The sequence below is a fragment of the Marmota monax genome, unplaced genomic scaffold (genome assembly GCF_021218885.2).
Source record: "Marmota monax isolate L192 unplaced genomic scaffold, Marmota_monax_Labrador192_F-V1.1 WCK01_AAM20220418_F8-fsc00126, whole genome shotgun sequence".
In the NCBI taxonomy this organism is placed as follows: Eukaryota; Metazoa; Chordata; class Mammalia; order Rodentia; family Sciuridae; genus Marmota; species Marmota monax.
Window position 1 is genome coordinate 1,547,657 of NW_026695245.1, and position 14,295 is coordinate 1,561,951.

The window sequence follows — 14,295 nt, forward strand, 5'->3', positions numbered from 1 at the left end:
AGAAAAATTTAATTTAATTTAAAGATAAAAGAAGCAAACTCTGGGGGTATAGCTCAGTGCTTGGTTGCATGCATGAGTCCCTAGGATTGATCCTCAGCACTGCACAATTAAATAAAGAAAGAAGGCAAAGATTTGAAGCTTTTCACAAGTCCATCATTACATGGGAGCATTTTTTTCATTCACCAGAGAAATTAGTAAACCTAAATAATAGAAATGTATATTGAAAGAGAATACATTGAAGGAATGATCTTTCTTCTTGTGGGGGTGGAGGACATTCCAGTAAAAAAAAAAAAAAAGTGAGAGAAGAGCTACATTATTACATCTTTCAAGAACAATTAAGAAGTAAAGACACAGGAGTTTCTTAGGATAGAAAGAAGAAGTTATCTGGAGGACTTTGAAGTTTTTGTTTTGTTTCTATAATTATTAATTATCTTAAGCTAAGATTATATTTTTAGAGTAATACTGAGTCCATAATAGCTGTCCCAAAGAACTTAGGAATGTTTACTTATTATTTTATATTCTAAGCACTTCAGGGATCTGTAAAGTTTAAAATATTTTTCATTAATACTAATCTTTTTTGCATTTTTCACTGTTGAAATATACCCTAAAGCTGTAAAAACAAGAACACGTAAAACTAATGGAAAGAAGCAGTAGCAAAGTGAAATAGTTGTCATCATACTCTACACTGCTGTGCATTTATAGTTATGAAAAAAAATTATATGTTAGCTTTACTTTAAAACATTCTCTTTTTTTTTTTTTTTTGGTGGTGGTGGTGGGGGGTGCAGGTACCAGAGACTGAACTCAGGGGCACTCAACCACTGAACCACAGCCCCAGCCCTATTTTGTATTTTATTTATTTAGAGACAGGGTTCTCACTGAATTGCTTAGCGCCTCGCTAAATTGCTGGGGCTGGCTTTGAACTCCCAATCCTCCTATCTCAGCCTCCAGAGCCGCTGGGATTACAGGCATGTACCACCGCCCCCAGCTAAAACATTCTTGATGTAGTAAAAATTAGTATTATTAAATCTCAACTCTTCAGTAGACAGACATCTTTTTAATATTGTAGATAACAAAGTGGAGGCCACACATAAAGGACTTCTACTGCAGGCCAAAGAAAGATGCTCACAGAAAAGTAGTTTATGATTGAATTACTAGCTAAATTAGCAGCTTTTTTTCCATTTTTTGCTAGAAAGAATTATAAAACAACTGTGGTTATTCAGACTTGGATATTTAGAAAATACTTTCTCAAAAACAAATAAAACAAACTCCATTTCTATGAAGAAAGCAACTGATAGTATTTATTGTTAATGATAAAAATTAAAGCTCCCAAGACAAAATAATAATTTGTTTGTTCGTTCAGTACTGGGGATTGAACCCAGAGATATTTACCCACTGAGCCAAATCCCTAGCCCTTTTTTTAAAAAAAAAATATTTTTTTGAATTTTAATATTTATTTTTTTTTTTTAGTTTTCGGCAGACACACATCTTTCTTTGTATGTGGTGCTGAGGATCAAACCCAGGCCGCGTGCATGCCAGACGAGCGCACTACCGCTTGAGCCACATCCCCAGCCCCTTAAAAAAAAAAAAAAAAAATTTGTTTTTTAGTTTTTGGTGGACACAATATATTTATTTTATTCTTATGTGGTGCTGAGGATCAAACCCAGTGCCTCATGTATGCTGGGCAAGTGTTCTACCACTAAGCCACAACTCCAGTCCCAACTCCAGTCCCATCTCCAGCCCTTTTTTTTATATTTTGTTTAAAAACAGGGTCTTGTTCAGTTGCTTAGGGCCTCACTAAGTTGCAGAGGCTGGCTTTGAACTATGTTCCTCCTGCCTCAGCCTCCCCAGCCACTGGGATTACAGGCATACACCACCACCCATGGCATAAATTTGGAAAAATATATAATGACTTCTCCTAACCTGATAGCTTTCCAGAACTTTAAAAAAAAAAAAAAAAAAAAAACTCTTGACAAGATCATTTGGGAAATTAATGAACATGATATTTGGTATCTTAAATAAAGTATGTGAAAACATTTGGAAGATCTGTATAACATAACTCAATTAGTCAACATTTTCCAAATGACCAATGCATACTATTACAAAAACCACACAAAAACCAGTCACTCTCCTAATACTCAACAAAATAACACATCACAAAGTAAAGTAAATGTAGAAGCAGGCCTGAGAATCCAACTTCCTATTATTTAAGTCAGACATTAAAAATATTTACAAAATGCAAAGCAATGTCATTTTTCTCAATTTTGTTTTGAAAACTACAGCTTTTATTTAAATGTTATTTATGTGAATATATATAAAGGGTTTATTATTATTTTAAAATAAATATAATTTTAAAACCTTTCTGTTTTAATTTCAGGTCCACAAAAAATAAAATCCCTTGAGGAGTCCCCAGTTTTTAAAAATATACAGGCATCCTGCCAGGTACAGTGACACATACCTATAATCCCAGCAACTTGGGAGGCTGAGAAAGGAGGATATCAAGTTCAATACCAGCCTCAGCCACTTGGTAAGGCTGTAAAAACCTTATTGAGGGCTGGGGCTGTAGCTCAGTGGCACAGCATTTGCCTAGCATGTGTGAGGCACTAGGTTTGATTCTCAGCATCACATAAAAATAAATAAAGGCATGCTATCTACAACTATATTAAAAAAATAAAAAATTTTATTGAGACCCTGTCTCTTGGGCTAGGGATATAGCTCAGTTGAGCGTGCTTGCCTTGCATGCACAAAGTCCTGGGTTCAATCCCTAGAACACACGCACACACACACACACACACAAAAAAAAAAAACACGGAGACCCTGTCTCAAAAAAATTAAAAGGGTTAGGGATGTGGCTTACTAGCAAAAAAGTGTCTAAGTTCAATCCCTAGTACCTGCATGCCCCCAAAAAAGAATATACAGCTATGCTGAGGCCCAAATGTTTGAGAACTATTTATCTTAAGTTAGAAAGAATATTTGCTTAATTCCTAACTATTGTTATCTGTCCACAAAATTCACACAAATCTTTTGCATTTAGAAACATTAAAATGTTTTATGGGATCTATGTTCTTTTTCATTACAACTCTCCATCTAGGACATTTCATTTCTGAGGAACAAGTCATATTTACTTTCAAAACTAAAATACTTTGAAAAGGAAAAAGCAAAAACCCAATGTTTACTTTTCAAAATGTACTCAAAATCATCCAAAGTATAAAATTGTTCATATGACTTAAATTTCTAAATATATAAAATTAAAATACTTTCCCAACTGAAAAACTAACTTTAAATATGCTCTATTTTTAATGCCTGATAGGAAGCATTTTTAAAAGTCATAAAGAAGACATCTGAATAAACTATGCTTGTTTTCATGGACAATATTTGAAAAAAACATATACTGGGAAAAAGTGACCACATTTATATAACAAATACACAAAAATATTAATTATTTGATCATAAAAAACTGTAAATTATGAACAGTTTAGAAATCCAAAATAGGGGGCTGAGGTTGTGGCTCAGCAGTGTAGCACTCACCTAGCACATTCGAGGACTTGGTTTCAATCCTCAGCCCCACATAAAAATAAATAAAATAAAGGTATTGTATCCAACTGAAACTAAAAAATAGATATTAAAAAAAGAAATCCAAAATAATGTTTACCTATTATATTCCCAGTATATGTCTTAAGCACAAATGAAATATATGATAATTTCTACTCCATCCTATATTATACGGAGTATTTTACCTGAAAGAGGATATAAAAGATCAAAAATGTATAATATGGTGGCTAAAAGATACTTGGCACTTGTAGAAACCTCAGAAATGATCACATTTACTCTTCTCATCTTACAAGGAAACTAAGGCCTAAAAATGTTAATTAACTTCCACAAGTCCTACAGCTTGGTGTTTGGAAGTATGAGAAATTAATTTCATCATTTATTGATAGCTGGCTTTCTGGCACTCTGCAATTCTAGTGACATTTTCCATGGTTGCTTTGGTAGCACATATACTAAAACTGAAATGATAAAGAAATTAGCAATAATATCAAGAACTATGTAATGTTTTGAACAACCAACAATAAAAAATTAAAAAAAAAAAAAAGACTCTTCAGGTATTTTCATAACGTTTGCTAATTGAAGTTTCATTTAGGAAAGAATCTGATAAACCCAATTTCATTATGGCCTAAATGACTTATAAAATTTAGAGTCATTCATTTGAACAATGTAAACATTTTTAAAGGGAATAAAAACCTGAAGCAAAAAAAAAGAAATTAGCAATAGTCCCCACACAAGGATGACATGCAAGTTAGTGAAGCATTCTATATTATAAAAAAAGTTTTTTTTTTCCCTAATGAACCAAAGAGTCAACCTCTCCAAGGCCTTTTTTTTTTTTTAAGAGAAGGGAAACTAGGCTGGTATAGACAAAATAATACGTATCAAAATATCATGTTATATATGCATCTTATATATGCAAAAAAAAAAAAAAGCAGTATTAAGAAAAGGAATGCAACTGGCAGAGTTGTCCCAAGCCTGTAATCCCGGGGCTCAGGAGGCAGAGGCAGGAGGATTGCAAGTTCAAAGCCAGTCTCAGCATTACAGTGAGGCCCTAAGCAACTTAGATCCCATCTCAAAAAACTTTTAGGAAGGGCTGGGGATTTGTCTAAATTTTATCATCATTACAAAGCTTTTAAGAAGTAAAACCAGCCCCTCCCATTCTCTTTCTCCATCTTTCCTTGCCACCAGGTAGTGTGCATGAATGTACAGACCCATGCTCTCAAGAGCATCAACAATGCCAAAAAGAGAGATGAACACCAGGTCCTAATTAGGCCATGCTCCAAAGTTACTGTCCAGTTTCTAACTGTGATGATGAAGTATGCTTACACTGGTGAATCTGAAATCACTGATGATCACAGATCTCAGAAAATTGTTGTGAATCCCAAAGGCAGGTTAAACCAGTGTGGAGTGATCAGCCCCAGATCTGATGTACAGCTCAAAGACCTAGAAAAATGGCAGAATAATCTGCTCCCATTCTGTCAGTGTAGTTTCATTCTACTGACAACCTCAGCTGGCATCATGGACTATGAAGTATCAAGACAAAAACTTTTTCACACATGGGGCTGGGGCTGTAGCTCAGTGGTAAAGTGATTACCTAGTACATATGAAGCACTGGGTTTGATCTTCATCACCACAAAAAAATTTTTAAAGATAAAGAATTTGTTTAAAAAAAATTTTTTTTTCACACTGTAGGGAAAATCCTGGGATACTTTTTCTAGGGATATAAAACAAATACAAATAAAATGCCTCAATGGACTCAGCTTCTTAAAAAAAATAAGAAGAAGATGCAAAACCAACGTTTATCAAGAAGTACCTTTAAAATAACATCATTAAAAATATAGAGAGGGCTGGGGTTGTAGCTCATTGGTAGAGTGCTCTCCTTGCATGTGGAGGGCACTAGGTTCAATCCTCAGTACCACATGAAAATAAAATAAAGGTATTGTGTCCATCTACAACTAAAAAATATTTTTAAAAATATATAGAGAGGGCTGGGATTGTGGCTCAGTCGGTAGAGTGCTTGCCTCGAATGTGTGAAGCACTGGGTTCAATCCTCAGCACCACATAAAAATAAGTAAATAAATAGAAGTATTGTGTCCATCTACAACTAAGAAAATATTTTAAAATATAGATAGATAAATAAATAGAAAGATACTTCCAATTTTCAACAGATAAACCTTGCAAGATTTTATAGTACTAACTTACCAAAAGTTGTTCTACCAGCTTCTTCACATTCTGCCCCATTTCTGGAGACTGTGATCCACTGCATGCTAGTTTTATTAACATTGCCAGGAAGTTCTTACATTTCTTCACGTTTTCTAGCATTGTCTACATATGGAAAAATAATCACAATTGTTAGCTAGCAAAGAAGAATCAAGAACAATGGTAAGGAACTGCATTAATGCAAGGTGCAAGTGAGAGCTCACCGGAGAAAGATCAGTCTGAGCAGCTGCTGAATTCTCTGCTTTCAGATTAGGTTCATTTGAAGGGGTAGGTGATGATCCCACACTTGAAGTCTTCAAGGTAGATACAGTACTTGCCGGCTTTACAGGAGTAACTGTGACAACATTGGTTGGCACAGCCACAGACTGAAATTAAATTAGAAATGCATTACTATGATACCTAAGTGGGCATCTCATTTCACCCTTATCAGTCTACAAATGAATCTTGACATCTTTGCTTTTATGTGATGCTCTAATAGTCTACGGCAATGTAATGATATTAGAAGAGCTCTTAATTCTACCAGATCTGGGTTACATTCTCATCTACCTTCCAACTCTTCATTGCCACCTACTGCAATATTAAGTATAGGCAAGTTATTCTCCTAATCCTGATTACTATTTGAAAAAAAAAAAAAGATAATAATGGTACTTACTCTTCTAGGGTTGTCTGGAAAATAATACAATACAAGCCCTTAAAAATATTATTAATGCTTCTTCCAAAGTATATGAAAAAACAAGTCTTTATATGAAAACAAAGAATTTCCTGTCCTGCTATTTTCTTTTTCTTAAGTATAAAGCAGAGTGATCTACTGATTATCTTATATTCAGATATGCTGTTTTTATATAGACATTAAGCATAAAAATATTACAAAATGTGATATTATTTTCACACTGAAAAGAATTTATTTTTTCTACACTATATCAGAATGAAGTGTGACTCTAGCACCACCTTCAGGACAAAAATTTTACTATAAGAAATCATGAGCTGGGTAAGAACACATTGAAATAAAGCAACAGTTTTATTTTTAAAACAAACACTAAAAGTTACATGTTGTAAGAAAAGTTTGAGGGGCAGAGGGGAAAGAATAGAATTCATAATTCACACATAAAACTAAATATTGCATCATCATTTTAATCTAAATGCTTGTGTTCTACAGGCATACAACACAGAAAGGTCAGGTTGCTATTATCCTCTACAAAATTTCTTTCTATGATAGTCAAGGTAGCTCAATCTGAGTGACACCAAAATTTTCCATTTGGGAAAGAGCGGCACATATATCAGACAAGAATGTTTTGAAGGTAAAAAATGAGAAAGAAATTTAAAAGTGCTGATCAATGATGAGGACTAGAACTAATGATGTAATGGTAAAAAGAGATAAAAATTAAAATTACAAGTAAATTAGTAAAATTTTATTAAACATCAGAGAAATCCTCACAGGCAACATCAAAATGATGTTGATCTTATTCATACCCTTAATTCTGCACTCCAGGGACAAATACTGTGCAGATTCTTCTAGAAATTTTCTAATTAACATTTAGGTTTATAGACAGTAAATAAGATTATTTCTTCAGAGTCTACCTTATAATCAGGCACAAACTCTCTATAATACTATATTTAAGAAATTGTCACTAGTATCACAAAAATACAAAAGTGTAATCTGGAATTCTAGCTACTGATTGTGATGGCTTTTGATGACTGATGGGAAGGGTATCTCCGGGAATTACTGTCCCTCTACCTTATGAAGCAAAATGAGGTCCAATGAAATGTGAGTTCAGGAAAAGTATCCTACTGTTTGTGAGTAGTAGACTTACTTAAGGCATTTTACTTTCCTTGTCAATAATTCATCCTTTCTCTAAGCTATAGTTCCTAAAGGGCCCACATGTTAAAAACTTGGTCCCTAACCCATGGTGCTATAGGGAGATGGTAGAATCTTTGGGAGGTAGAACCTAGTGGGAGGACTTCCAGCCACTGGGAGTGTGCCCTTGAAGGGAATACTGAGGCACAGCTCCTTCTTCCTCTTTTTTGCTTCCTTGCCATTAGGTGAACGGGCCTCCACTCATGTTCCTGCCATAATATACTGCACAATCAGTCATGGACTGAAACCCCCAAAACTGTGAGTCAAAATAAATCTTTCTTCTTTTTAAATTGATTTATCATAGTAATTTGTTACAATAATGTAAAGCTGACTAGCACATTCCAGCACAAATCTGTCCTTAATGATCCTTTCTAATATAGGTACTACCTGTACCTTAAAGGATACATGTACCTTCCATGCCAATCTCATGTATTAAGGGACACAGTGAAGTATAAAATCCTGGTCTTCTCATCACAGTATTGGACAGCTGTTCTTAAACTCAATCATAATTCTACCTTAGACTCAATATTCTACCAGCCAAGGATATTTCCATTCTTTGCAAGACTGGATTACACTGATTAGGCATGTCTTGGGTACAAAAGAGAAAAAAATAAAATATGTGAATAGAATTTTTGTGAAAAGAATCTGTGTGAAAATCAGTTACACATAGAGCTAGTAAAATGAACTATATTCAAATTTAGCAGACCAAATTACATTTCAAGAAGGGTCATTTTTTGTACCTATGTGAGGTTGTTCATATTGAATTAGAAATTCTAATTTTAAATCAAATTATTTGCACATTGACATTCTAATCTGACAATTAGCCAGTATATCTTCATCTTTAATATAACATACAACTGAACATTAAAGGACGGGTGCATATAACTGTAGCGCCTCAGAAGGCTGAGGCAGGAGGATCTAGAGTTCAAAGCCAACCTCAGCAACTTAGAGAAGCCCCATCTCAAAATAAAAAAATAAAAAGGGCTGAGGATATGGCTCAGTGGTTAAGTAACTCTGAGTTCAATCCCCACATCCCAAAAAAAAAAAAAAAGAACACTAAAGATTTCAAATTATTTTGTGTGTTATATTTACTATAGTGGAACATTTTTAACAATGTCTATCTAGGGAGAAAGCTCCTGATAAAACGATGTTTGTGCTGCAACTACTGATGGATCCCCAGTTCACTAATGAATTACTCCCTAAAGGTAAGGCAGAAGACTGAGGAGACCTTGTCAGAGAGACTCTGGGATCTGACAGAGATGTTCCCTAAGAGGATATGGTCCACAGTGAAAGCCACTTTTGATCTTTCCCTCTTTGTGTCTCAAAAAAAATGTACAGGTTTTCCAGGGAAGCCTTGCAGACTGGGACCACTTTCTTTATGATCCTGGTTCTTCCTGTTGTATTCAAGACTAAGACACTGCAAATGGAGCAAGAGCAGCAATGGCAGTAGCAGCAGATACACTTAGGGCTGAACACAAGGCTGTCCGTAGGAAGGTGAGGAGCTATACGTATACTTCCTTTCCTGGAAAGAGCAGATTATTACTGCTATAGTTGACCTGTCTTTGAAAGAAATGTAAAATTCAATTATGTTTGGACTGCTGATTACTTAGTAAGGCTTTTGTTTCTTTTTTTAACTTTGGCACACTGATCTAAACCTGGTAGGAAGGATTCTAACCTAATGGTCTCATGAAGAGACTCCCAATTTGCATGCTGTCCTATTTTTTCTTGTCCTCATTCTGATACCAGAGAACAACTGTGCAGATGGTTATTCCAGCCCTGGCTACCCTACCCTTTCCAGTAAATTGCTCCGAACTAGAAGATCTCCTCACTACCCCACTATAGGGTAGAAACTCATGCCCCGTAATGGGAGGGAAGGATTCCTGACCATTAATGACTTTTTTTCCCTTATAAACAATGGAGATTTGGGGGCTGGGATTGTGGCTCAGTAGTAAAGTGCTTGGCTAGCACACATGAGGCTCTGGGTTTGATCCTCAGCACCACATAAAAATAAACTAAAGGTTTTTGTGTACACCTACAACTAAAATTAAAAAAAAAAAAGAAAGAAAGAAACGGAGGGGCTGGGGTTGTGGCTCAGAGGTAGAGCGCTCATCTGGCACATGCGAGGCCCTGGGTTCGATCCTCAGCACCACATAAAAATAAATAAATAAAATAAAGGTATTGTGTCCATCTACATCTAAAAAATAAATATTAAAAAAAAAGAATAGAGAGATTTGTTGGGGAGGGACATGCACATAATATAAAAATGACAAAGTGCATTACATCTGTAGTGTAAAGAACCAAGATTTTCAATGTATACTGGAGAAAGGGGAGGCTGATGGCAACTTCAGCCACAAAATGGGGACAATGAGGATTATGAAGAACAAAGCAGGGGCTTATTTCCTCTATACATTTTGGCTATTAGACCTATGTGTAAAAGCAGGGGGGATTCACTTTGTATTTGAATATTAAAATTTATTCCAACTTAAGAAAAAAAAAAGTATAATTTTGGCTCCCATCCTTTACCTCTTCCCTTATTTTCCTTCCTTTCTCCTCTCCACCCATGCTCTCTTGCCACCAGATCCCTTCTGCCACGGGACTAGGCCCTTCCCAGATGCTGACATCATGCTTAGACTTCCCAAACTCCAAAACTATGTGTCAAACTTTTGTTCATTATAAATTATTCAGTCCGTGGCATTCTGTTATAGCAGCAAAAAACAAACTCAAACAGAAACAAAGACAAATATTGGGATGAATCCGCACAGATTCCTCAAGGATGAGAGTCTGTCCATGCTACCAGGTAACTACCAAGACCAGCATAGTTGGCAGTTAAGAGTGAGGATAATCTAAAATAGAGGGAGAGAGAGATTATTACTATCATCTGCAGCCTAAGACCCACTGAAGCAGTGGGACTATAGTTCATCCCATTAACCTATCTTCTTTGTTTCCTCAAGGAAGTAACCCAGTAGAATCCCAGAACCATTGGTCTGAGGTGTATACCTGTCTAGTTCTCCACTTGGAAATACATCCAAATGAGGTAACAAGTAGACTAGGATGAATCATCACAAGGAAACACTGGTATTGTTCTAGCTGCTGGGGGAATGTAACTGGACAGCTTCCACCTGACAGGTCCATTAGGTTTCCCTCTGATACAGAGAATCACCTTGTTCAAAAGTACAATGTTTAGTGAGTCCACATCCAATGACTAATCCCAGAGCAGGAAGTAAGGCCCAGCCAACCATGTTGGCCCACAGTGGAACAATACTGATAAGCAGCATTAGCTCCAAAGTTCTCCACCAGGTTGACTCAGGTTTCCCCGGGTCTACATCTAGTTTATACTCACTCTCTCCTTCCCCTTCACAAGTATTGATCCCTAATAAATATCTCAAACACCAAATTCTCTAAGCACCTGCTTCTAGAGACTATGATATAAGGCTACTAGGTGAATTTGTATTAATACATTTAGTAAAAATGTATCCAAAAATACATTTTGTTGTTTCCTATACCTCTAACAGTCCCCAGTTTGATAAGTGTCAGCTTTATTAATGAATTGCCCTCTTTGATGTCACAGAATCAACAACTTACACATATGACAGGAACTAGTGAAATAATAAAGATGAGAGAATGACATGACCACACATAATTCACAACTTACTTGTACTGAGGAAGGGTTCGAACCAGTGGTTGCCACAGTAGTTCCTATCTGAGCCAACTTTTTAACAGGTGTCACAGCCACTTTCTTGATTAATTGTGAGCTAGAATTCTTGGGGGTGAGGAACAAGATAACACAAAGCCATCAGTATAAGTAATTTAAAATCAATCAAATTATGAAGAACATTAGAACACTTTACCATAGCAAATTTGTTATAACTGGATTTATAACCTTATGGTTTTATACACATTCTATACTGTAACCTTACTGATCAGCCAGGCATGGTAGCACATGCTTGTAATCCCAGAAACTCAGGGGGCTGAGGCAGGAGGATGGAAAGTTCAAGGTCAGTCTCAGTAACTCAGCCAGGCCCTAATCAACTTAGTGAGACCGTGTCTCAAAATAATATATAAAAAAGGGCTGGGGATGTAGCTCAGCAGTAAAGTACAGAGTATGGTTCAATCCATAGTACATCCCCCCAAAAAAGATTCTGTCACACCAGATAGGCTTCAGTTATATAGAAAGATTACCAAGTACTTAAAATAAATCATTTCCTAATAATGCAAAACTAATGAAATATGGTAGCAGACTTCTATATTTTTAACAATAATTTCTGTAAGGTATGAATAAAAATGAATACTACAAATATTCATTTATACACTATTTCACCACAAATTAAAACTGAAGCAGATGGTTATTTTCTTTCAAGATGCAAAATGCCCTTTGAACATATCCTTTGAGGACTATAAAATCTTTTGAGTACGAAGATTAAATGTTCATTATTTTAACAGTTATCAAATGACAAAACCCAAAAAATCTTGATTAAATTAGCATATCGAAAGAAAGGTGTTTAATTTAAAAAGTTGAGCAGAATCATCTCAAATTATGTTTACTGGCAAAGATAACAGGTGGGAAATGAGGAAGCTTAAGATATATTACAGGGGAGGGGCTGGGGTTGTGGCTCAGTGGTACAGCACTTGCGTAGTATGTGTGAGGCACTAGTAGGTTCAATCCTCAGTATCACATAAAAATAAATAAATAAAAAATAAAGGTATTATGTCCATCTACAACTAAATAAATTTTTAAAAAGATGTATTACCGGCATTGTACAGATTTTGACTGTTTGAGCATTTGTTGGTGCTGCTGGCCTTGCAGCTATGTTACTTGTGGTCTCAGCTCTTGTAATGGCTTGCTGAGGAGATACCAACATCAACTGACCACTGTTACTTTTGATCAAAACTGTTCCTATAGTTAAAAAAAAAAAAAAAACCTCAGTTAAAAAATAAAATAAAACATAACTATCACATATTGTCTTTTCCTATTTTAACACTATAAAAAGCTCTGAATAAGTACTTGGTATATAATAAATTCCATATCCACTAATTATCCAACAAAAAAATGATAAAATGTTTTCATTCAAGTTATTTAAAACATTTAAAATCTAAACATTTGACAAAGATACTCCTGAAGAAGACAAAATACTTTTCTTTGATATCAAAACTATAAAGCTATAGTAAATAAGATGGTATGATAACAGCACAAGACCACAAAGCTGACTAAAGAAACAGAATAGAAAACCCCAAAATAGGTGTATAAGGATATGTCATACAGGTTGAGTATCTCTTACCCAAAATGCTCAGGACCAGAAGTACTTCAGATTTTCTAACTTTTTTAGATTTTGGAATATTTGCATAGACTTAACCAGCTAAACATCTCTTTCCTGAAAATCCAAAAATCCAATATGCTCCAAAATCCAAAACTTTTTGAACACTAATATGAGACTCAAAGTTCAGATTTTATATCAGAGGCTCAACCTGAATAATATTTTCCCATGAGACTGTACACTCTTGAGAACAGAAGTAACTATTCAATATGTGGCCAATTAGTTGTCTTATGGGAAAGATGAAATTGGACACCTATTTCACACACATTCACTAAAGCCCTAGCACATTAAGGAATATAAAGGTAAAAATAAACAATTTAACTCTTAGACAATGTGGAAAAATATCTTTTAATTTGAGATAGGGAAAGACTTCTTAAATAAGTAGAGCTTAACACATTTAATTATATTAAAAGAAATTCCAATTAGCAAAATTGGAAAAAAAAAAAAAGCATAAGACACAAATGGACATAGTGACACACACCTGTAATCCCAGACAAATTTGAGTGGCTGAGGCAGAAGGATCCCAAATCCCAGGTCAGTCTCCTCAATTTAGTGAGACCCTGTCTCAAAATTTAATAATTAAAAAGAGCTGAGGATGTAGCTCAGCAGTAGATCTCCCTTGCTTTTAATCCCAGTCCCACCAAAAAAAAAAAGATAAGACACAAAATGAAATACTGGGTGCAGAGGTGCAGATCCGCACTCTCAACAGCTCAGGAGGCTAAGGCAGAAGGATCATGAGTTCAAAGCAGCCTCAGCAACTTACAGAGGTCCTAAACAACTTAATGTGACCCTGTCTCAAAATAAGGGCTATAGACATGGCTCAGTAGCTAAGCACCTCTGGGTTCAATTCCTGCTACCCATAAAAAAAGACGATGACAACACAAAATAAAATATACTCAAAGGACACCTATTCAAAATGCACAAACAAATGCCAACAATAGGGAAAGTTAATTAAGACCCTGGTGAGATATCACTTTTTATCTATTTAGATAGGCAAAATTTCATTAGTCCAACAATACTAAGTGCTAGCGATACATATCAACAGGAACACTATCAATCTTATTTGGTGGTAGGATAATTTAGTACAATTACTTTGATCAACTTTATATGACTGCCAAATTGATTTTCATTTGTACATCCTATAATCCATTATTTCTAACCTAAAGAAATTCTTGTCTATAATACAAGTAACAATAAATATTGGCATACATTACCGGTAGGGCTGCAAATTGGTGTAACCACTCTGGAAAACAGTATGTAGATTCCTCAGAAAACCTGAATGAAACCACCATTTGACCCAGTTATCCCACTACTCAGTACATACTGAGTAGTACCCAAATGACTTAAAATCAGCATACTATAGTG

The 14,295-nt window shown here is 35.3% G+C and overlaps 2 protein-coding genes across 3 annotated transcripts in view; one reads left to right on the top strand and one right to left on the bottom strand.

The window, feature by feature from the left end:
* The window catches only part of Taf4b (TATA-box binding protein associated factor 4b), a 134,850-nt gene that overhangs the window by 107,710 nt on the left and 12,845 nt on the right, over positions 1–14,295 (bottom strand). For both annotated transcript variants that reach the window (XM_046433407.2, XM_046433398.2), the window contains exons 2-5: positions 12,367–12,512; positions 11,271–11,378; positions 5,967–6,128; positions 5,746–5,868 (exon numbers count right to left, since the gene is read on the bottom strand). In XM_046433407.2, the coding sequence (XP_046289363.1) occupies positions 5,746–5,868; positions 5,967–6,128; positions 11,271–11,378; positions 12,367–12,512 (539 nt within the window). The remainder of the gene's footprint in view (positions 1–5,745; positions 5,869–5,966; positions 6,129–11,270; positions 11,379–12,366; positions 12,513–14,295) is intronic.
* Positions 214–5,261, top strand: LOC124085900 (small ribosomal subunit protein uS8-like). Its single transcript, XM_046433949.1, has 3 exons — positions 214–279; positions 4,732–5,104; positions 5,236–5,261. The coding sequence occupies exons 1-3, from the start codon at positions 214–216 to the stop codon at positions 5,259–5,261; spliced, it is 465 nt and encodes a 154-aa protein (XP_046289905.1).

Excerpts from the sequence above, each read along its gene's own strand:
- LOC124085900 (XM_046433949.1), top strand. The coding sequence starts at position 214 with ATGTATATTGAAAGAGAATACATTGAAGGAATGATCTTTCTTCTTGTG. Across the intron at positions 280-4,731 it reads TGGGGGTGGAGGACATTCCA|GTAGTGTGCATGAATGTACA; the intron begins GTAAAAAAAAAA and ends CCTTGCCACCAG. Across the intron at positions 5,105-5,235 it reads AAAACTTTTTCACACATGGG|GGAAAATCCTGGGATACTTT; the intron begins GCTGGGGCTGTA and ends TTCACACTGTAG.